Genomic DNA, 23,103 nt, shown 5'->3' on the forward strand with positions numbered 1-23,103 from the left:
AGACTGAGAGGGGACATGATAGTAGTTTTCAGGTATCTAAAAGGGTGTCATAAGGAGGAGGGAGAAAACTTGTTCACCTTAGCCTCTAAGGATAGAACCAGAAGCAATGGGTTTAAACTGCAGCAAGGGAGGTCTAGGTTGGACATTAGGAAAAAGTTCCTAACTGTCAGGGTGGTTAAACACTGGAATAAATTGCCTAGGGAGGTTGTGGAATCTCCATCTCTGGAGATATTTAAGAGTAGGTTAGATAAATGTCTATCAGGGATGGTCTAGACAGTATTTGGTCCTGCCATGCGGGCAGGGGACTGGACTCGATGACCTCTCGAGGTCCCTTCCAGTCCTAGAATCTATGATGCCTTTCAGGATCAGGACCATGAACGTCCAGTAGTGTCATAATGGATCTCGAGGTCCTAGTTGTGGGGGGGGGGGGGGGGGGGCAGGGGGGAGTGGCTGCCACGATGGTAGAGCTCATGTCTTCCAGTTCACTTGTCTCTATATTTTGAAACCCCCCCAATAAAATCTCTCTTTAAGAACCCCTAAAGGGTGTGATGGGTGGAATAGCCCATCCCCTCTGTCAAAGGGTGACTGGCAAAAAAGGGAGCAAGGTCCAGTGCAGAGCCTCATTTGGCCATAAGGGGTGCTACAGAGAATAGGCATGTCCATTTCCATATGGCGTAGACTGCAGGACTGAGAGGCTCCTCTCATCGAGGAGGGAAGAGAGACCAAGTTGGAGCATAGGGCAGGAGCACTGACCACCGGAGTTCCAGCTCCAATTGCTGGGAATTCCCAGGCTTCCACAGCAACATGCTGAGGAGATCCAACAACAGGAAGAGATCGGCCACCCCAGAGGCAGAAAGAGAGAGGCCTGGAGGTATGTATGCATTGTGATGGTAAGTTCTGCCCACTGCACAGGACCCTATAGAAATGGGGAAGGCCCAGACTCTTAAAGATACTGTGCTAAGGGGTGATGGTCCCCCTTCTATTATGGGACTGAAACAAAGGATGTGGGGACCCCGTTTGGACAAAGGAAGAATAAGGCCTTGGGGGTAGCATGTTTTGGTTGTGGGAAAATGAGGCACATAAAAAGCCGCCCCACCCCCCAAAAAAATCTCAAACTTTAGGAAGTGGGATTATTGCTCTGGGGAAGCCAGGCTTCAAAGTGTTTGGGAACTTGGACAGCCAAGGAAACAGGTCCCAAATTTAACATAAGAACAGCCACACTGGGTCAGACCAATGGTCCATCTAGCCCAGTATCCTGTCTTCCGACAGTGGCCACTGCCAGGTGCCCCAGAGGGAATGAACAGAACAGGTAACACTGGTCTACAATTTTTGAGAAGTTGTCTGCTTCAGAGATAAAATGTGCTATTTATTATGTATTTTGATGGGGTGAATTCAAATATGACAATTAAAACAACTGATTGGCTACTGTTTCTAACATATTTAAGTTTTTACATTTTATGTCTATGTATATTGTGTAGATAGTAGAGTTTTAATCATGAATGGTAAACCTAGGTCTTTTCATGTGTTTATGGTTGCTTTACATGATAATATTTCACCTGTCCTGTTTATGTAACACTTTAAAAATCAGCCAAAGGGTTATATAAATAAAATTTATTATGAAACAAAAGGCAAAAAACTATTATGTACATAGTTTAGTCCTATTCAGTGTCTACTCAGCGCTTCTTGGCTTGTCTCTTGTATTCATTAAATGGAGCATCTCTTGTCATTGTCCAGCAATAGTCTGCAAGCATTGATGGGCTCCATTTGCCCTGATTGCAACAATGGAGAAATGCTATGTCCTGGAGAAATCGCTCGCCGTGCTCGTCACTCACTGCTCCGCAGTTCGGTGGAAAAAAATCTAGATGAGAGTGCAAAAAATGTATCTTTAGTGACATGTTGCAACCACGGCTTTTGTATGCCTTGAGGAGGTTTTCCACCAATAACCTGTAGTTGTCTGCCTTGTTGTTTCTGAGAAAATTTATTGCCACTAACTGGAAGGCTTTCCATGTCGTCTTTTCCTTGCCACGCAGTGCATGGTCAAATGCATCATCTCGAAGAAGTTCACGAATCTGAGGACCAACAAAGACACCTTCCTTTATCTTAGCTTCACTTAACCTTGGAAATTTTCCACGGAGGTACTTGAAAGCTGCTTGTGTTTTGTCAATGGCCTTGACAAAGTTCTTCATCAGACCCAGCTTGATGTGTAAGGGTGGTGTGATCGGTGTCGGTCCACCTACCCGCTAGGGGGCGGTGGGGAGCTACGACGTCACTGGCCGGCCTGGGTCACGCCTCTGCCACTGGGGAATTAGCGGCGGGAAGGATGCCAGCCAGTGTCGGTAGCGCGCCCCTCAGGCAGGGGAGCGCCGGCAAAGGTCAGTAGCGCGCCCCTCAGGCAGGGGAGCGCCGGCAAAGGTCCCGGCGTGGGTCGGCCGGGTAGGGGAACGCAGGCCCACCCTACACCACTGCGCTCCAGCCCAGGGCCCTGACAGTGGCAGAACGACGGTCCCACCACTGGGTCAGCGGGGTCCTCCCGCTACATAGACTCACCACTGTGCAGCTCTGTCCCTGGGCTACTTCCTACCCGATTGCTCGTCCGAATCCCTCTGGTCCCACCAGTGCGTCAGGGTAGTCCACTGTTAGCAGCTCCAGCGCCCCCTCGGGCTCAGGCTCCTCCAGCTCCTCCCGGTCCTCGGCTGCTGGCAGCTCCCGCTCCCCCTCCGGCTCCTCCAGTCCCTCTGGGTACTCGGCAGCGGGCAGTCCTGGCAGCCCCAGTCCTTCCTCCAGGTGAGGTTCCCACTGGTCCAGGGCCTCCCCTGGCGTGGCAGCAGGGTCTGAAGGGAGCAGCCCGCGGTCTGCGTCTGCCTCCCTCCCTGGTGCTGCCCTGACTGAGCTAAGGGCCCCATCCTTTATACTTCCTGTTCCACCCCTCCCCTTCCGGGGGGTGGAGCGAGCTTGGCCTGGCCCCGCCCACTCAGGCTGAGAGAGCGGCCCTTTACCCTCAGGTTCAGAGGGCAGCCACCCTGGCGCCCTATAGGTGGTAACAAAATCTTCCTTGATTCAACAAGTGGTGGATGCTGAACACTTTTCCTCCCAAGCTCCAATGACTGTTGGAGTGGCCAATCTTTCTTGATGTAGTGGGAATCTCTTGCACGACTATCCCATTCACAGAGAAATCAGCAGTACTTTGTGTGTCCAGTCTGCAGACCAAGCAAGAGAGCAACCACCATCAAATCGCCACAAAGCTGCCACTGATGTTGGTCATAGTTTATGCACCTCAAAAGTTGTTTCATGTTGTCATAGGTTTCTTTCATATGGACTGCATGACCAACTGCAATTGATGGCAAAACATTGCCATTATGCAGTAAAACAGCTTTAAGACTCATCTTCGAAGAATCAATGAACAGTCTCCACTCATCTGGATCGTGAATGATGTTGAGGGCTGCCATCACACCATCAATGTTATTGCAGGCTGCAAGATCACCTTCCATGAAGAAGAATGGGACAAGATCCTTTTGACGGTCATGGAACATGGAAACCCTAACATCACCTGCCAGGAGATTCCACTGCTGTAGTCTGGAGCCCAACAGCTCTGCTTTACTCTTGGGTAGTTCCAAATCCCTGACAAGGTCATTCAGTTCACCTTGTGTTATGAGGTGTGGTTCAGAGGAGAAGGATGGGAGAAAATGTGGGTCCTGTGACATTGATGGTTCAGGACCAGAAGTTTCATCCTCTTCCTCATCTGACTCAAATGAGAATGATTCTGGTGCATCAGGAACCGGCAGTCCTTCTCCGTGGGGTACTGGGCGTATAGCTGATGGAATGTTTGGATAATGCACAGTCCACTTTTTCTTCTTTGACACACCTTTCCCAACTGGAGGCACCATGCAGAAGTAACAATTGCTGGTATGATCTGTTGGCTCTCTCCAAATCATTGGCACTGCAAAAGGCATAGATTTCCTTTTCCTGTTCAACCACTGGCGAAGATTTGTTGCACAAGCGTTGCAGCATATGTGTGGGGCCCACCTCTTGTCCTGATCTCCAATTTTGCAGCCAAAATAAAGGTGATAGGCTTTCTTAACCATAGTGGTTATACTGCGCTTTTGTGATGCAAAAGTCACTTCACCACAAACATAGCAGAAATTATCTGCACTGTTCACACAAGTACGAGGCATCTCTGCTCACTTTGGCTAAACAGAAATGTGTCCCTTTGCAAAATCAAACACTGACAAATAAGAGAACATGACACTGTATGATTTCTAGAGCTGATATAGGGCAATTTGTTCAGCAGAGTGATGTAAGCTTCGTTATGATTGCATCATCCATGACTTCTAGGAATAACATGATGCAATTAATATCATGTATGATGCAATACCAGCTTCAGATTGCATCATTCATTGTTTTGCCTAAAAAGCAAGTACTGTCCAAACCCAGTCATAGATTTATTCATAGATCCAGTCAAAGACGTATTTTAGTCATTTCTGGTTTAAATTGAGATCCCTTCCCTTTATAACTCACTTATCCTCCGCCATTCCCAAGTCAAGGGTCGTATATACTGACCCAATAGCAGATCTTGAAAACTAGAGCCAATCAACAATTTTAAGCATCATTTTCGTTCTCAGTGACCCAGAATTAGTAAAGTTTGACTACATTTATTTCAGATGCATTTTGGCTGTAGAGCAGTGTAATCATGGTGATCCATCCCCTGTCACCCATTCCCAGCTTCTGCCAAACACAGGCTAGAGAATTTAGAGGTGGGAGGTTGGTCAGGGGTTTCAAACATCGCTTTTGCTGAGGGAGAGGCCCCAGACTCTAGTCTCATCCGGGAGGGGGCGGGGGAGGGAGAACTTGGGGAATGTACGTAATTTCTACAGGAACCAAAGCAGACCCTGGGGTCTGAAATGATTACACTGGAGAAGAGCCCACTGAGATGCTCTGAACAAGACCAGGATTCCCTAACCCATGTCAGAAAATGGGTGGAACTTGTTTCACAGGTTCTGAAAGCTCAAGTATATGCTGATAACCAAATCCCTGATATGAGCACCAACCACCTTGGCAAACTACAGGGTCAGATGAAGCCTCTCTGGCAGAAATGGACGATGGGAAAAAACTTCTCAGCTCACCTCAGTTTCAACACTGTGTAGAGCTGACAGGCCGCTGACTCCCAGTATCCTCCATCCCTATGTTTCTCCTTCCTCTCCCCTTGGCCTCAGAGGAGTCTTCCTCTTAAAAACTACCAGTTCAATTTCTTTGACGTGTTCTGGAAATACTCTTCCACTCCCGGAGCGTTCACTTGAATATTTTTAGAATGGGAGAAATTTTCTACTTGAAGACAGAAGAGGGAGGGGCTGAAAGCCGGATCCCGGTTGCATTGTCAATGATGGACAGAGACATAGAAAAGGAAACAAGAAGATGCTGTAGAGCCGTTTGCCCCTTGTGAGTTGATTTTCTCAACAACAACAACAAATTTTTTTTTTTTAAACATAACCCACTCTGCTTGCTCTGTCTTTATCCAAAACTTGAGGGTTTGGGGAGCAAGGAGAAAAAATAACTTGTTGGGGAAAAAACATTTGTATGAAGTCACTGAATAAAATTAACAGAAACAAAAATGACATTTAATGAGAGTGAAGGTTCCGGTAGGACTCACTTGCCCACCCAAAACCTTAGAACACGAGAAGAAGGGAAAAGACTTGTCACACTGATTACAGCATCTTGGATCATATGCACCCATGCTTCATGAGGCCTTCACTTCCATCTCTAACAGGAACCCAAAAGTAACATGCATCCAACTTCATCCCACTCACGCTGTAACACAAAACCCGACCGGTGAACTAGTACTAGGCTTCTTTCATTGGCCACTGTCAGAAGACAGGATACTGGGCTAGATGGACCTTTGGACTGACACAGTATGGCCAATCTTACGTACCCCGCAGTATCAACGGTTCAGCACATCCCATTTCCCATAGCCCGTGCGTTTGGGAATCAATCTGCTTTGACAGTGTGCAGGTCACTGCAGAGGTTTTGTGTCAAAGCGTGAGTTGGACAGCAGAGTGGGGGCATGTTGTTTTTCAATCTCTGTTGGAGAAGGAAAACTTTTAGACTCTAGGACAGTTATTCCCCCACCTCCCATCCCAATCTCCAAGTAACCCACCCACCAGCACCCAAGATACCTCTCCCGTTGGCTGGGCCCATTCGGCAACAACCCAATTTCAAAATACTCCATTCACCTCCCGTGCTCCAGCATCCACCATCCTGCCTCATGGGTCCCAAGTCTCTCAATGCCCCAGCACCCACCTATAGATCTCACAATCCCTAGATGTGTGAGTGGAGCAGAACTATGAGAAAAAAACACTGTGACCATCTATCCCGTGTGGATTTTCTGATGCCTTATGAGGTGGGAGCTCTGACGGAAGCTTTTCCCACACTCGGGGCATTTATAGGGTTTTTCTCCCGTATGGATCCTCTGATGTGTTTTAAGAAGTGAGTTTGACTGGAAGCTTTTCCCGCACTCACTACATTTAAAAGGTCTCTCCTCAGTGTGGCTTTTCTGGTGTCTAATAAGGCCTGAGGTCACACTGAATCGTTCCCCACAGTCAGGGCATTTATAGGGCCTGTCTTCTGAGTGGATTCGCCGGTGTCTCCGGAGGGTTGAGCTGTCGTTGTACCTTTTCCCGCAGTCCAGGCATTTAAAGGGTTTCTCTCCTGTATGGATTCTCTGATGTTTCATAAGGGCTGAGCAATGACTGAAACTTTTCCCGCACTCAGGGCACTTATAGGGTTTCTCTCCTGTGTGGATTCTCTGGTGTTTAACAAGGGCTGAATTCAAACTAAAGTTTTTCCCACAGTCGGGGCATTTATAAGGTGCTGCTGCCGTGTTAGTTCCCTGATGTGCAACAGGCGCTGGCCTTCGTTTCTCTCCAGTGTGCATTCTCTTATGTTTAATAAGGCCTGAGCAGTCACTGAAGCTTTCCCCACAGACCAGGCATTTATAGGGTCTCTCTCCAGTATGGCTCCTCTGATGTCTGGTAAGGTGGGAGCTCAGACGAAAGCTATTCCCGCAATCAAAGCATTTATAGGGCTTTTCTCCTGTGTGGATTCTCTGATGTGCTGTGAGATCTGAGCTCACACTGAAGCTTTTCCCGCAGTCAGGGCATTTATAGGGCTTCTCTCCAGTGTGGACTCTCTGATGTACAATCAGGATCGATCTCCGATTGAAGCTTTTCCCACACACAGGGCACTTAAAGGGTCTCTCTCCCGTGTGGATTCTCTGATGCACAAGGAGGTCTCTACTCACACTAAAGTTTTTCCCACAGTCGGGGCATTTGTAAGGGTTGTCCACCATGTGGGTGGCCTCGTGTGCAAGAAGATAAGAGCTCACTCAGAATTTTTTCCCACATTTGAGGCACTCATAGGGTTTCTCTCCTGTATGGATTTTCCGATGGGTACAAAGGGTCGAGCTCAGACGGAAGCTTTTCCCGCAGTCGGGGCACTTATAGGGTTTCTCTCCTGTGTGGATTCTTTTATGTTTAATAAGGGTTGATCTCACAGTGAAGCTTTTCCCACATTCGGGGCATTTATAGGGCTTCTCTCCAGTGTGAATTCTCTGATGCGTAATAAGAAATGACCTCCGATTGAAGATTTTCCCACACTCAAGACAGTTATAGGGTTTCTCTCCCATGTGGATTCTCTGATGGACTTTTATACTTTTAGATTTCCTGAGAGCTCTGCCTGTGGTACTGGCTTTACCATATGACTCCTCTACGGGAATTTTCCCCAGATCTTTTGAACTGCATTGACTCTCGTAGGTAGTCACCTTCTCGGGACTCGGAGAAATGCTCCCTTCGGATCTTCCCAATAGCCTCCCATCTGCTTCCGCTTCCTGCAGGCAATTCTCCTCCTTTATCTTCACTATCCTATCCTCTGCTGGAATAAAGAGGGAAAATTGAGACCTGAGTCAGTGCTTGTGCTGGGAAGTAAAGAATCCTCTGAAAGGGGCAATGACAGAAATAAATAATGATATGATCTGAAATAAGGGGCCAAATCCCCCAAAGCAGGGGGACCAGTTCTGCTTCTGCATGGCAGCTGAGCACTGAGAAAGAAAGGGGATGAAGGGGGGGAGAGGTATATTCATGTGTCAGTCAGGGTGTGAGGGAAGCTGACATCTGCCAGAAGGATGCGACCCCTGATGGGAAACCCCTGACATGGGTGAGAAGGGGCAGAACTGGGGGACCTTTTTGAGAATCCCAGCTGTTTCCTTCCCTCCCCCATGGTTTCTGAGTTGGTTTAACACACTCCTCACCTGCGCAGGGTCCTCTCAGGATCTCCCCTTCCTCTTCATCCAAGGGGCCCAGCTCCTCCCCTGGCTCCATCGGAGAGATCTGGAGTAGAAATAGCCCCGGGTTAGATGGAGTGTGGGCTCCCTGCACATGTGGGGAGTTTATTCACTCATGTGTATCCATGTGCGATTTTTACCGATTTTTTAGCCGGGAACAGTTGAGTCATCTTGAAAAGTGAAGAGTTAAAATCAGAATTGTTGTTTTTCTATGAGGGACATGAAGCTTTAATTCTCTCTCCGGTCACAGACCGATGCCACATTGTGCTGTTGCTTTAGCAATGAGTCCTAGTGGATATGGTTCTAGGCAGACCCTCATGAGATCTCTGATCTACACCCAGCTCTGTCATTGACCTGAAAAGCAATATTCCCATCCCCAAGTTTCCAAATATCAGGAGTCAGATCTCAAAAATCATGAGATTTCCTGAGGAAAAAAGTGATTTAAATAAAGAGAACAAACCAATAATAATACATTTTGGGTTCTTTTCTTCCAAGTTTGGCAGTCTGTTGGGATCTCTTTTTCTGAGATCCTCGTGGCTAGAATTTTATTTTGTTTATTTTTTTAAATGAAAGCTGAGATTCTCATGTAATTGCAGGGCTCCTTGACCTGGGGCTTTATTAACACCCCCCCCACACACACACACACAGACACACTAAATATCATGAGACAAATATCACAAGCTGACAACACACAGACAGGGAGATAGAACTAGAGATACTGATCGTGGTATTTAAAAGTGATTAGTCATTTTGGGTACCTCTGATAGAGAAGGCCCAACCCAAAATGCCAGAAAGGGACTTGACTGAAAATTAATGAGACTTAGGCTTTGAAATCAATTAGGCATTTTTTATATGATCACCCGAGAAGCATATACTAAGCAATTCCACCCTAGATAAAGATACATTTAAATTAAATTTTATTCTGCTACTTATTTAAATAAAAGTGAGTGCAGCAAACAGAAGAAATTCCTTTCCATCCTAGCTTTCACCAGCCCAGTTACTCTTTGTAGGGTGACACGAACAGCCCTTCCAGTCCAGGGTCCCCCCAAATACATCCTCACTGAGTTTGAGAACCCTTGGTATATCTCATAACAGCCAGCAGGTTCAGAACATTACAAGCTTTCATAAAAGACCTTACTTAATATGTTTTTATAGTGCAATGACACAGCATGCAACCAGTTGGTTTAACTGCTTACTTATGTGGATTTAAACCTTTGGTTCTTCCGTTTGGGTGTCTGGACCCTGATTGTCAAACCATGGTCCAGTGATTAGGTTGCTAACTTGGGATGCAGGAGACCTTGCTCCGCCACAGACTTCCCGTGTGACTCTGAGAGAGTCAGAGTCTCTCTCTGCTGCAGTTCCCCAGGTGGGGACAATAGCATTTCCTTATCACACAGGGGTAGTTGGTGGATAAATACATTAGAACTGCCAAGGTCCTCAAAGTACCTTAGTTAGAATTTTCCAAAAATATGGTAGGTAAGTATCTAACTATGAGCAAGATAATTATTACAACTTTTATATCCCTATGGTTAATAGTTAGGGCCCTACCAAATTCACAATCCATTTTGGTCAATGTCACGGTCATAGGATTTTAAAAATCATAAATTTCATGATTTCAGCTATTTAAATCTAAAATTTCACCACGTTGTAACTGTAGGAGTCCTGACCCAAAAGAGGGTATTGGGGGCATTGCAAGGTTATTGTAGGGGGGTTGTGATATTGTCATCCTTACTTCTGTGCTGCTGTTGGCAGCAGCTCTGCCTTCAGCGTTGGGCAGCTGGACAGCAGCATCTGCTGGTCGGGAGCCCAGCTCTGAAGGCAGTGCCATGGCCAGCAGCAGCATAGAAATAAGTATGGTATTGCCACCTTTACCTCTGTGCTGCTGCCTTCAGAGCTGGGCCCGCAGCCAGCAGCCGCCACCCTCCGGCTGCCCATTGCCACCCTTACTTCTGCACTGCTGCTGACAGTGCTGCTTTCAGAGCTGGGCGCCTGGCCAGCAGCCACCACTTTCCAGCCTCCCAGCTCTCAAGGCAGTGCAGAAGTAAGGGTGGCAATACCACAACCCCCTACAATAACCTTGCAACCACCCCACCCTCTCAACCCCCTTTTGGATCAGGACCCCCAGTTTCAGAAACATTGGTCTCCCCTGTGAAATCTGTATAATATAGGGTAATAGTACACAAAAGGCCAGATTTCACGGTGGAGACCAGATTTCATGGTCTGTGACAAGTTTTTCATGGCCGTGAATTTGGTAGGGCCCTATTAATAGTGGACACACACACACCATTTTATTTTTCCAGCTAAGGATTAAAAAAAAAAAAAAAAAAGATTCCACACTGCTCATATTTCGTGTCAGTTCATTTTTTCAATCCTAGTGCAAGATCATCTTATTTGCATATGTGAGGCCAGATGAAGTACATCAAGAAAAGCAACCACATCGGTGGACACAATTAGCAACAATCGGTCACAGTCTGCAGCAGAATTTAAACAGGACAATTATATTGGTGTGGTAGCCAACACTACAGAATTTCAGGGAGTTTTGATCCTCCAGAGGAAGAGACGACCAACCCCTGTCTGCAGAGTAAATTTAGTACAAGTAAAAAGGGGGAGGGGGAAAGAATTGTAGAACGACCAGTATTCTAAGTTGTCACAATCCATGATAGTCCAGGTTGCCCTTCTGCATACAATGTTTTTCTCTGTACAAGTGATCAACATATATAACAACTTTATATTTAAATTAAAATAAGGAATTAGTAGCCTTCAAGTTCCTTGTTGACATCTGAGGTTGGCATTATAGTGAGCTCAAATATTCCAGAAATGGGAGGTGTTGTCACACTGGAACACACCTACTAACAGAGCCGGCTTCAGGAGAGAAACTGTAATCATTTCAGCCAGGGATAGTCAAATATTTTTGTCAAGGTCCAAATTTCTTGGTCAAGGTATGGCCAAGAGCCAGACTCCGGAGAAAATAATACAAATAATAACAACAACGACAATAATGAATAAATAAAAATCATTGTGGGGTCCATTCAAAAGCATCTGGTGGTCCAGTTTTGGCCCATGATCTGCCTATTGGCTACCATGATTTGAGCCCCCGTCTCCCTTTACAGCAGGGAGCAGATTCGGATGGCCAGCGAGGGAAGTGACTTCAGCAGATGTTACTGAACATGTTCAGATGGCTGAAGCCTGCTCAGTAACAACAGCAAAGTAGCAAATTATGACCAGTAGCAGTTTGTAATATTATTCTGTCCCCTCCTACCAGGACTAAACCCAATGAGACATTTTTAATCTCCCCCTCCCTCCCAGGCACAGAACCTCTGAACCAAACCCCTGAAAAGAGCAGAACCAAAGGAGCCGCTCTGGGGGATCCCCCCTGACACTGTCCCCAGGGCAGCGCATCCCCCCAGCAGCGCGGGGACCAGGCAGAGGCAGGAACTGGCTTTTCCTCTCCCTGCTCCTCCCCTTCCCCCCAGGAAAGTCAATCGGCCCCGGGGGGCTGCAGGGAATGGAGCTGGGCAGGGCTGGGCGCCGGGACCTCCCTCCCCACTGATTGCTCCTGCTGCCCCTGCCAGTCTCTGCCCCGTCTCCCTCCTGCCCCGTCCCCTCCCCTCCCCTCGGGCTGGGAGACTCGGTGCCTGGCCGTTGGTGCAGAGTCACTTTCCTGCCCGGTCCCAGCCCTTTCCCCCGGGTCTCTCCCCTCACCTGCAGGCTCCGGCTCAGGGGCTGGTGTCGGCAGAGCCCGGGGCTGCCCCAGGGGCTGGTTCCAGCCCCCGGAGAAAGTCCCCCCGGCTGGGCGCAGAGGGGGATCAGTGCAGGTCTGTTCCCCCACAGACCCCGCTGGGCAGCAGCAGCGGCTCAGCCCCGGCTCCCGGCTCATACGCCAGGCAGCGGCACCGTCTGACCCGGGAGGAAGTTCAACCCCGATATCCTGAGCAGGGAGAGCGGGATAGTTCAGCGATCAGCCGCCTCCTTTCCCCGAGCCCTGCGCAGAGCCCCCTGGCGGCGGCAGCTGCGGAAATGCAGATACAATGTTGACCCGGCCCCAGCTCGGGAACAGCTGCCCAGCAACGCTGTAGCCAGGGGAGCACTGCGGGTGCTGCGCCTGGTGGCGGGGGCGCTGCTCTCTGTGCTCAGCACAGCCGGGGAGCTGCGATTTATTGCTGCTGCTTCTCCTGGGAGCCGGGAGCCCACCAGGCGGAGCCGGAGACTCCAGGTAATTGAGGGAGAACTGGGGGGAAAGTGCTGGGTGTCTCCCCCCCCCATCGCTGCTCCTCGCATGTCTGCCAGTCCCGGACTTTAGCGCAGAAATTTTCCTTGCAGGGGTTAGGGTTAGGGTCAGGTGAAGGAAATGGAGAGAAAGGCCTTGGGGGGCGGGATAGCAGGATCAGGCCCCAGCGGGGGTCCCCCCATGTGCCTGGGCGAAAGGGGAGGGGTGAGCAATAAGGAGATGGAGGGGAAAGGGGGGGTACAGGCAGCATGGTTGTGCAGGGGGGGCACCCCAGCGAGAGGAGAAGAGTGGGGGGCTCAGGGGAGTGTGTGTGGGGGGGTTATTTCTCATTTAAAAATCTACCCCATTATTTTGAGACAAGCCGGAGGGTCCCTGTGAACTCCGCAGCGATGAGTAGATCTCCTCAGCATTCCAGTGCTGACAGGGGCCTGTTTGCTCCACACCCATGAGGTCTGAAAGGACTGAGGCCAGGTCTACATGACAGACATGGCTCGTGTGTAAAAATCCACCATACCCCCCCACCCACATTCAGAGGGCAGGTGAGGGTAGCAGCTTCAGCAGATGTTACCGAGCCTGCTCAGACTGCTCCGGCCTGCTCAGCGACAGCAAACTAGCAAAGGTTCACCATCCTTTGGGAGGATCTGGAGCAAAACGTGGCTGTTATTCAGCAGCCTGGCAGGGCAAGAAGGGCAATTGGGGAAGCTTCAGCAGGGGCTTTAGTTCATGTCAGACCCCAATTCCCCCCAGGCTCTTTCCCTGCAGACAGATGCTCTGGGCTTTAGTTACAGCTGGCCCCCACTGACTGGGCTGCAGCCCAGGTTGGTAGCGAGGGATCAAGGAAGGGGCTGAGCAGCTAAGAGCCTTTGTAACAGATGCTGGCAGGGGAAAGAGGGAAGGGGGAGAGTTAAGGGTTCTGAGGGTTTTCTGCAATACAACTATACAGTCTATCTAGATAGCGGGACTGAACATCATGCACTGTGTGACTCCTGCTTTTGACTGATTAGTAATCAAGGCTCCTAGAAGAAGCTACTGCTGCCTCCATTGCGATCTGGAGACCTGGACCAAGCAACCGCTGCTCTGTGTCAGGGAGAGACCAGAGAAACCAATGGGGGACTTTCTGCAGTGGCTGGACCAGCCCCTGGGGCAGCCCCGGGCTCTGCCGACACCAGCCCCTGAGCCGGAGCCTGCAGGTGAGGGGAGAGACCCGGGGGAAAGGGCTGGGACTGGGCTGTAGAGGATGGGTTCCTCTAAAGCACTGGGAAATCTAGTTGAAAAGCTACACCAGGCAGGGTGATTAGTCTCCGCTGTCTCTCCCCCAAGGGCAGGTCTCTGTGGCTCTGGTCTTTGACTGAGCCTGACCCACTGCACGGGGACTGTGAGGCTGGGGGGGGGGGTAAAGAGCTTTGAGAGCCCCAGATGCAAAGTGATAGAGAGGGGCAGGGCTGGGACATGGTTATTTCATTGTGTTTTTTTCCATAGAAAACTGACACTCCCCAAAACTCTGAAATAACAGGGACAAAATATTTAAACCTGGTCTCTGAATTGGCATCCAAAATGTAGCCTGCCCTGGGATGTTTTCATATGCTGGGCATGTGCACATGGATGCTATGTGCACACTCTGATGGAGGGCAAGAGGGATGCATGCAAAAGAGTTGTGGGTGCAGAGTTGTGGGTGCACATGCAAAGGGCGATTCTGGATCAACAAGGTAAAAACACGACTAAGCATCTTCCCCAGTGTCACAGAGTTTAGAATTGCTCCAGCCGCTCTTCTCACCCTGGCAAGCTGCAGAGTAACAGCCATATTTTGCTCCAGATCACCCAGTCCTCCCAGGGGACAGGGAAAGGACAGAGCTGCTGGTGGGTTTGGTCTGGGTATAGGTGGGGTGGGGAATGCAGAAAGGTAGGAGCCCAGCAAGTGAAATCCCTTCTGAGCCTGCTTTAATATGGGGCATAAGTTGTAGGGAGAACTCCATCAGGAGGGGGTGGAAATTCCCCTATGAGAGGTAACAAACGACTGACCACACAGACATCAGAGGTGCACAACCAGCGTATTCAAGTCACTTTGGAAAGTTGGGAACTGGGCTTGAATATCACAAGGTTTAAAAATACACTTTGTGGGGAGGGGGGATTTTATTTATCTTCTGGTGGTTAAGCCTGTGGGGGGAAGCGACCTGCCCCCTTAGTGAGAGAGAGTGAGAGAGAGAGAGAGAGTGTGTGGGCATATTGCATCACAAGAGCAAAACTCCACCTGCCACAGTGCACATGCAAAATTGCAGCCTCCCTCCTCACAGGGAGATTCCACCCACTGACCCTCCCCTACTCCTGGGATAGGGGGAGCTGCCACTCTGTGTCCAATTCCACACCCTTCCTCATCACTGCTCTGTCACCAGTCTCTTCTTCCCTGATTCTCACAGTCTCCTCTTCACACCTGCCCCTCTAGTCACCCACCGTTCCCTTTACACCTTCTGTGTACTTCTCACATCAGCCACCCCACATGCCCCTGTGCTCCCTATCTGCAAACCCCCACAGCTTCCTACCCTGCACCCCACATTCCCCTGCACTCCCTAATCCATGCCATTCCCCATAACCATTGTCAGGCTCAGTCTGGTCCCCACAAATCCCGCTGCACTGCTCTCAGCCTCCCTCTATCCCCTCCCACATACTCCTATGGGCCTCTGTTTCCCTCTTGTCCCCATGTGCCTTGCATCATCCCTCATTCTCCCTGCTGCCCCTCACTCATTACCCTCTTCTGTCTGTCTCCTGCTCCCCTCCCAGGATCTCACTCACCTCCTCCCCCCTCAGTCTGCCCCCTGGACATGGACGACCCTGCGCACTGCCCCACAATCCACCTCTCGCCCCCTCCTCCTCAGTCTCGCTCTAGCTTCCCGTGTCTCCTTTTCTATGCATGGTGTCTCCTTGTCAGAGGATGTTGTGAAGGCCAAGACTATAGCAGGGTTCAAACAAGAACTAGATAAATTCATGGAGGATAGGTCCATGCCAGGATGGGCAGGGATGGTGTCCCTAGCCTCTGTTTGCCAGAAGCTGGGAATGGGCAACAGAGGATGGATCACTTGATGATTACCTGTTCTGTTCATTCCCTCTGGGGCACCTGGCATTGGCCACTGTCGGTAGACAGGATACTGGGCTAGATGGACCGTTGGTCTGACCCAGTATAAACCATTCTTATGTTCTTATATATCCAGCCAACTAACCACAGGGCCCCAGCCATATTCCCTGAGGAGAACATAGCTTCAACCACACTGAAAACAATAGGAACTGGTGACCCTTACTAGGAGCTGCCTTACTTCCATATGCCTGGAAGATCTGTAGGGAAATGGCGGCCATCTGGAATAATAATGAATAATTATTGAATGAACAATAATAGTCCTCAACTCTACTACGGGAACAGCCATAGGTATTACTAAGGTGGCTCCCCAAAATGCCAACCTTTTCCTAGAAAAATTTCTAGACAAATGAACCATGAAACCAATGATGTACCTGAGATATATCAATGATATTTTCATCCTATGGACAGATCACCTCAGCTCCCTCACAGATTTCCACCACAACTTCAACAACCATCACCCATCCATTAAACTCTCTCTGGAATACTTCCACACTAGCATCAACTTTCTGGACAGCAATCAGCTGCAATAATGGAACCCTACAGACAGCAATATACAAGAAACCCACAGATCACCACACATACCTTCACAGATCCAATAATTGCCCCAAACATATCAAGAAATCAGTTATCTACAGCCAGGCACTCAGATGCCACAGATTATGCTCTGAGGAAAAAGTCCAGGATACATACCTTAACACACTTAAAACCACCTTTACTAAACAAGGACACTCCACCAAAGAAGATGGCTCCATCAATGACTATTAGTCTGGATGGGCAGACCAGAACACACCAACTCAAAGCAGCACCAGACCCTGCCAGAACAACAGATGGAAAACCTGCAGACATATCTCCACTGCTACAATGATCAACACCCCCCAGAACACACCTTTCAAGATCCATGGGTCCTACACATGCCCATCATGACATGGGGTGTACCTCACCCAGTGCACTAAATGCCCCAGTAACAACTACGTGGGTGAAACCAGACAATCTCTACGCTCTCGAATGAACTGACACATAAAAATGCAAAAAGACAAAAATGCTCTATCACCTGTGGGTGAGCACTTTTCACAAAATAATCACTCTGTATGTGAACTCTCAGTCCTCATCCTCAAAAGAAACCTGCTCCATACCTTCAAAAGACGAACCTGGAGGCTTAAATTCATAACTTTGCTAGACTCTAAAAATCATGGACTGAATAGAGACACTGATTTTATGGCTTATGGTTTTATTACAACAATCTGTAACTCTCTAACCCCCTTTTTGTTCTATGACTACTACAGTGGTGTTAACAGGCCACTTCACATTGAATGGGGCTTTGTAAGCAATCTGTTCCACTTTGCATTTAGCTGTGACACCCTGATTTTAGTACTTTTCCCAGACCTGGAGAAGAGCTCTGTGTAAGCTCGAAAGCTTGTCTTTCTCCCCAACAGAAGTTGAACCGATAAAAGATATCACCCTTCTCTCTCTTGAATAAGGATGGCTTGACTTCAGCATTTCTGAAGGTAATGGGAGATGAACAAGGGAAAACAAGTGAGTTCTGCGTCAGGAATTGTGAGATCATGGGAAACTTCTAAAACTCCAGACTAAATATCATGAGATTCATGATGCATTCAGTAGAGTCGGCGGCTCTTGGGCATCAGGTTTTCACCTCACAACCAGTATGTTTTCAATTAAAGCATCTGGAAATTTTCCACCTCTCCCCAGGAAAGTTCCCTGTTCTCTGTGGGGAGGGGGATTTTCCAGCCTTCTCCTGGAGTGAGCTGGTGGGTTTGTGACTGGGGCAACAGGAAATGAATGAGGATCTCTTGCTATTTCAGGGGCCAGTGACCTTCAAGAAGGAGACTCATCGTGCAGGAGAATTGTGAGAATGTGACCTCGCTGGGTAAGGATTCCTGTACCCTTAGGAATTAGAAGCTGGGGGTGCGGGTGTCTCTGAGGCACCTGGGTTGGCTTCTGCTCAGGGTTCTTCCCTGCTCCCTTATATTTCAGGGGGATCAGCCCCATCACCCCCAGAATCCATATGACCACTCCACACCCTCTTCCAAGGGAGAGGAGATTTAGAGACGCATTGGAGATGCTAGTCCATCCCCAGAACTTCCAATGGAGAGGAAGAGTTGCATGTTCCTCTCTGTATTATTAAACATGGGCGCACAGTGTCCCTCCCTACAGAGAACTGGGTCCATGCCTCGAGAGGGCTTTGGTCTCACAATATTAGAAAGGAGTAAGAGATGGTCCAATTCCTAAGCCAGAGTCATAAGACTCCCCAATTTATGGAGATCTGGGGATCTCCTTCTGCAGGAATCACATGCCACTATAAACACCCGACCTCCCCAAAAGGATCTCCAAGACCATTTTTCAATCCATTTGGTTTATACAAAGGCACTACCTGGCACATCTGGAAACAGCTGTGCCTGAGAATAACTGTAAAACCCTCGTCTCAGCCTCAGCTGTTTTCTTTCCCCTGAGCTGGGTTTCCAGTTCCCACAGCCAACATGATCTCCTAGCTGGAAATGGGGGAAGAGCCATGAGTCCTAGCTCACCAGGGGTCCATGGAAAGAGAGATCCTGAGAGGTGCCGGTCAGCTGAGGAATTGTTTGAACAGACGCAGAAATCATCCAGCCTTGGCATAAACATCTGGGATTCTCACACAGGCCCCATAAACTCCCCCATTTCTACCTCATCTCAACCTAGTCAAGATTATGCCCATGAGGTGTCATATCTTCCTGGCAGATGTTACTCATGGCTTTCCTCCCACCCTGACCAACATCTGGTAGCAGCTCATGTCTCTCTGAATGTTCAGATAGGATGAAGAGGCAGAACTGGTCCTCTCTTCTCTCTCTGTTTGGAGGAAGGTCTTGGGATTCAGATTCTACTCCTGAGTTTTTGATCTCCCCAGAAGTTATTTGGGTTTGTTTTCCCCATTCTCATCCCCTTTCTCAGGTACTCTTTCCCCCTGGCACAGGGACTGACTCCTGTCTGGATTCTCTCTCTGTCCCAGCAGGTGATGTGATGGTGAGTGAGAACGAGGAAGAGAGTCCTCAGCAGAAAAGTCTTGAGCAAGTGGAACCGCGTGGGATATTGCTGGGAAGACCTGAAGAGGGTATTTTCCAAAGTTCTGAGCTGGGAGAATCCTGTGAGACTCAATACAGGCCAGAGGGGCAGCTGGAAAACCCCCCAGGAGATGGACAGGGAAAATCCAGTCACCATGGGGGAGATTTGGAGGACCACAATGGGACCACAATGCAGCTGAGAATCAGCACTAAAGAGAAACGGCATGAATGTGCTGAGTGCGGGAAAAGCTTCAACCAGAGATCAAACCTGATTGTACATCAGAGAGTTCACACAGGAGAGAGACCTTATAGCTGCCCTGACTGCAGGAAAAGCTTTAAGCAGAGTTCAGACCTTCTTCGACATCAAAGAATTCACACAGGAGAGAGGCCCTACCGATGTCCCATCTGTGGGAAAAGCTTCAATCAGAGCTCAGAACTTAGTAAACATCAGAGAACTCACACGGGAGAGAAACCCTATAAGTGCCCTGAGTGCGGGAAAAACTTCAATCAGAGCTCAGAACTTGTTAAACATCAGAGAATTCACACAGGAGAGAGACCCTATAGGTGCTTGGACTGTGGAGAAACCTTTAGCCAGAGCTCACACCTTATTGTGCATCAGAGAATCCACACGGGAGAGAGACCCTATAAGTGCCCCAAGTGTGGAGAAAGTTTCAGTGTGAGATCAGTCCTTACTACACATCAAAGGATCCATACAGGAGAGAAACCATATAAATGCCCCGTCTGTGAAGAAAGATTCAGTCAGGTCTCAGCCCTTATTACACATGAGAGAATCCACTCTGGAGAGAGACCCTATAAATGCCCGGACTGCGGGAAAAGCTTCACACAGAGCTCAGCCCTAATTCGACATCAGAGAACCCACATGGGAGAGACACCCTATAAATGCCTAGACTGTGAGAAAAGCTTCAAGGCGAAGGTCTCTCTAATGTCCCACCAGAAACTGCACACAGGATAGAAGGTGTCGGGAGCTTTCCCTGCAGGGCAATGGGTCTGTGCCCTCCTGAAGCAAAGCGTAAATGTGCTTCCTTTGAGGATGATCTGGGTAGGGACAGCAGACGGGTGGATGGTTGGGGTTTCTATGGGGGGTGGTTGGCGGAGCCTGGAGGAGGAGGAAATTCTGGGCACTGGGGAGATGAGTCATTTCAGGGTTCGAGGGCAGCAAGTGGTGGGATCAGTGGGGAGATGTTTCTGTGGGTTCCACACACACTTTCCAATGTAGGGAAGAAGTAAAAATGCCCCATTATCATTTGTGTCTGAGTCATCTCTGCAGCTTCTAGGGCACCTTGAGGCAGGGACAGGGGAATGATATTCAGGGAAGCAGCAAGGGGCCCTGCATGGCTGTAGTTATACAGCAGGAAGAGCACCCCCGGCCCGCCCAGCACTGCCGGTCCCCGGCCCGGCCCCCAGGCCCCCGGCCGAGCACCCCCGGCCCGCTCAGAACCCCCCGGCCCGGCCCCCGGAGCCCCGGCCGAGCACCTCCGGCCCGCTCAGCACCCGCTGGCCCCTGGCGCTCGGCACCGCCGGCCCCCGGCACCGCCGACCGCCGGCCCTCGGCGCCCCCGGCACCACCGACCGCCGGCCCTCGGCGCCCCCGGCACCGCCGACCGCCAGCCCTCGGCGCCCCCGGCACCGCCGACCGCCGACCCTCGGTGCCCCTGGCCCGGCACCGCCGGCCCTCAGTGCCCCCGGCACCGCCAGCCCTCGGCGCCCCCGACCCCCGGCACCGCCGACCGCCGACCCTCGGTGCCCCCGGCACCGCCGACCACCGGCCCTCGGTGCCCCCGGCACCGCCGACCACCGGCCCTCGGTGCCCCCGGCACCGCCAGCCCTCGGCGCCCCCGGCACCACCGACCGCCGGCCCTCGGTGCCCCCGGCACCGCCGACCGCCGGCCCTCGGCGCCCCCGGCTCCCGGCCCAGCACCGCCGGCCCCGCATGTCCCGATTTTTCCGGACATGTCCGGCTTTTTGGGATTTCTCCCGGACGGGGATTTGGAGCCCAAAAAGCCAGACATGTCCGGGAAAATCTGGACGTATGGTAACCCTAGTTTCAGGTTGTTTCAGTGTTTTCCCCATCAACTTTAATGGCCCATTGCTTGTCTTTTCCTGGGTTGTTGTGATCCTAGGCACCACGGGATTCACACCCTGCACACTACTGCAATAATATCTGTGCAAAATATGCCCTATGAGCCATAGGCACCAACTCCGTGGGTGCTCCGGGGCTCAAGCACCCACAGAAAGAAAATAGGGGGTGCTCAGCACCCACCATCCACAGTGGTTCCAGCCCAGGCTGGCCACTGATCAGCTGTTCAGCGGGCCCCGAACAGCCAGCTAGTGGAAGGCGCTTGGGGTGGGAGGTGGAGAGAAGCTAGCAGAGGGCATGTGAGGAATGGGCCTCAGGGAGAGGGGCAGATTGGGGGAGGGAAGAGGCAGAGCAGGGGTGAAGCACCCACTGGGGGAAAAAAAGTCAGTGTCTGTGTTGTGAGTTATCATTCAAAAACTAATAACACGCCGATCAATATCATTCAGGATTGTATGTGACAATGCTGTAGGTGGAACTCTGGATACTCACTGCCTTAAAGCCTGTGATTAGAAGGTGTTTAAACCAGGCATGTCAGGGAGAGTTGATAAACAAAAGGTTTTCTCCAGACAAAGAAAAGAGGCCAACACCTGAAACCAGGTGTGGCCAAATTCAGTGGGCTATTCGTTTGTATCAGAGCTTGCAGGAAAAGATCATTTGCATCGTCTAAATCGCCAGCGGAAGAGAAGGTGAGGCAGCATAGAGACAGACAGCATGGGATAGCATCCACCCCCAGCAGGGAAAAAGAACTGTAGCTGGGGAGACATGTCAGAATAAGACATTTCTAAGGTTTACTGGGTTATAAAGAGACAGGGAGCAAATCCCTAAATTATCCTTCAGCTGAGGAGACAAGGAAAACCAGCACCTTGAACTCTGACAGCGGGGCTCCTAGCTGAAAGCTAGCCAGCCATTGCTGGGAATGGAAGATAGGGTGACCAGGCAGCAAAAGTCAAAAATCGGGACAGGGGGTCGGGGGTAATAGGAGCCTATATAAGAAAAAGACCCAAAAATCGGGACTGTACCTATGAAATCGGAACATCTGGTCACCCTAATGGAAGACTAGTGAGGAAACTACCTTGTACAAAGATTGGAACTTGTTAACTTAGCTCCTAGCCATTAGGAAGCGTATTTTTACTTTTGTTTGTTTGTAACCCTTTCTGTTTTTATTCCTTCTACCAGGTATCACTTAGGGCTTGGCTACACTTGCAAGTTAGAGTGCATTAAAGCAGTCCCGGGCAAACCTAACTCCTGATCCAACCACACTGTCAAGGCACTTAGAGCGCCTGGACTCTGCAGCTGGAGCGCTCCTGGTAATCCACCTCCACGAGAAGCATAACGCTTGCTGTGCCTCGGCTGAAACGCCCGAGCATCAGTGTGAACGAGGTGTTGCATTACTGCGCTTTGATCGGCCTCTGGAAACGTCCCATAATCCCCTTAAGTCAAGAGGCCACTTTTGTCATTTTTTTTGAATCGGCTGTAGGAATGCGGCTATCCCCTTTCAAAGCTCCGTTTCTGACAGCCGGCTGCTTATCTGCTCCGGGACAAAGCAATGGAAGATAGGGTGACCTTTGGTGTGGAATGCTGCTTGCTGTGAGTGTGTGAGAAAGAGGCGGGGGGAGGAGGAGAGAAGGGGTCTGAACTTACAAGACAGCATGCTGACACACTCTCAGCACCCCAAAACCCCACTCTTTCTCCCCCCCACATACACACAACACACTCCCTGTCACACTCCACCCCACCCCCCGCATTTGAAAAGCACGTTGCAGCCACTTGAACGCTGGGCTAGCTACCACAATGCACTGCTCTTTGTGGAGTTGCAAGAGCTGCTAATGTGGCCATGCCAGTGCGCTTCCAGCTGAGAGTGTAAACACACGGCAGCATTTTCCCTGCTGCGGTCTCCGAAGGCTGGTTTAACTCCCAGTGCTCCACATCTGCAAGTGTAGCCATGCCCTTAATCTTTGACTTTTGTTTAATACACTTGTTTTACTTTCAATACAAAGCAACTCAGGGCTGTGTTTCAAGGGAAGGGTGTGTTTACCCTAGTTCAGTTAACAAGCTGTAACGTACTGACTCTTTAACAGAGAAGTGAACTTAATATCTTCTGTGAATGTAGAGTGATAGGGGCTGTGCATTGCAGAGAACCATCTTGGAGGCATTCGGGGGCTGGTGTTCACCAGTTGTTAGCAGGGTTGGGCTGGGAGAGTGCCAAGCAGTTTGCTGGTGAGGAAAACAGAGAGGTGTGGTAGGGAGCTGACACACCGTCTAATCACA

General features: G+C 49.9%; 1 protein-coding gene and 1 pseudogene across 6 annotated transcripts; one reads left to right on the forward strand and one right to left on the reverse strand.

The window, feature by feature from the left end:
• Positions 1–1,390: 1,390 nt before the first annotated feature.
• Positions 1,391–12,250, reverse strand: LOC128848271 (zinc finger protein 345-like; annotated as a pseudogene).
• Positions 12,251–12,378: 128 nt separating this feature from the next.
• LOC128848324 (zinc finger protein 239-like) lies at positions 12,379–20,001 on the forward strand. 6 transcript variants are annotated; one of them, XM_054048282.1, is made up of 5 exons: positions 12,379–12,542; positions 13,562–13,747; positions 17,505–17,569; positions 18,492–18,594; positions 18,686–20,001. In XM_054048282.1, the coding sequence occupies exon 5, from the start codon at positions 18,697–18,699 to the stop codon at positions 19,708–19,710; it is 1,014 nt and encodes a 337-aa protein (XP_053904257.1). In that variant the 5' UTR covers positions 12,379–12,542; positions 13,562–13,747; positions 17,505–17,569; positions 18,492–18,594; positions 18,686–18,696; the 3' UTR covers positions 19,711–20,001. The 6 variants fall into 6 exon arrangements, with proteins under 6 accessions (XP_053904257.1, XP_053904258.1, XP_053904255.1 ...); XM_054048283.1 differs by lacking the exon at positions 18,492–18,594 and having other exon boundaries at positions 18,689–20,001; XM_054048280.1 differs by lacking the exon at positions 18,492–18,594 and having other exon boundaries at positions 12,380–12,542.
• Positions 20,002–23,103: the final 3,102 nt, after the last annotated feature.

Source organism: Malaclemys terrapin, chromosome 13 (genome assembly GCF_027887155.1).
Source record: "Malaclemys terrapin pileata isolate rMalTer1 chromosome 13, rMalTer1.hap1, whole genome shotgun sequence".
Taxonomy (NCBI): domain Eukaryota; kingdom Metazoa; phylum Chordata; order Testudines; family Emydidae; genus Malaclemys; species Malaclemys terrapin.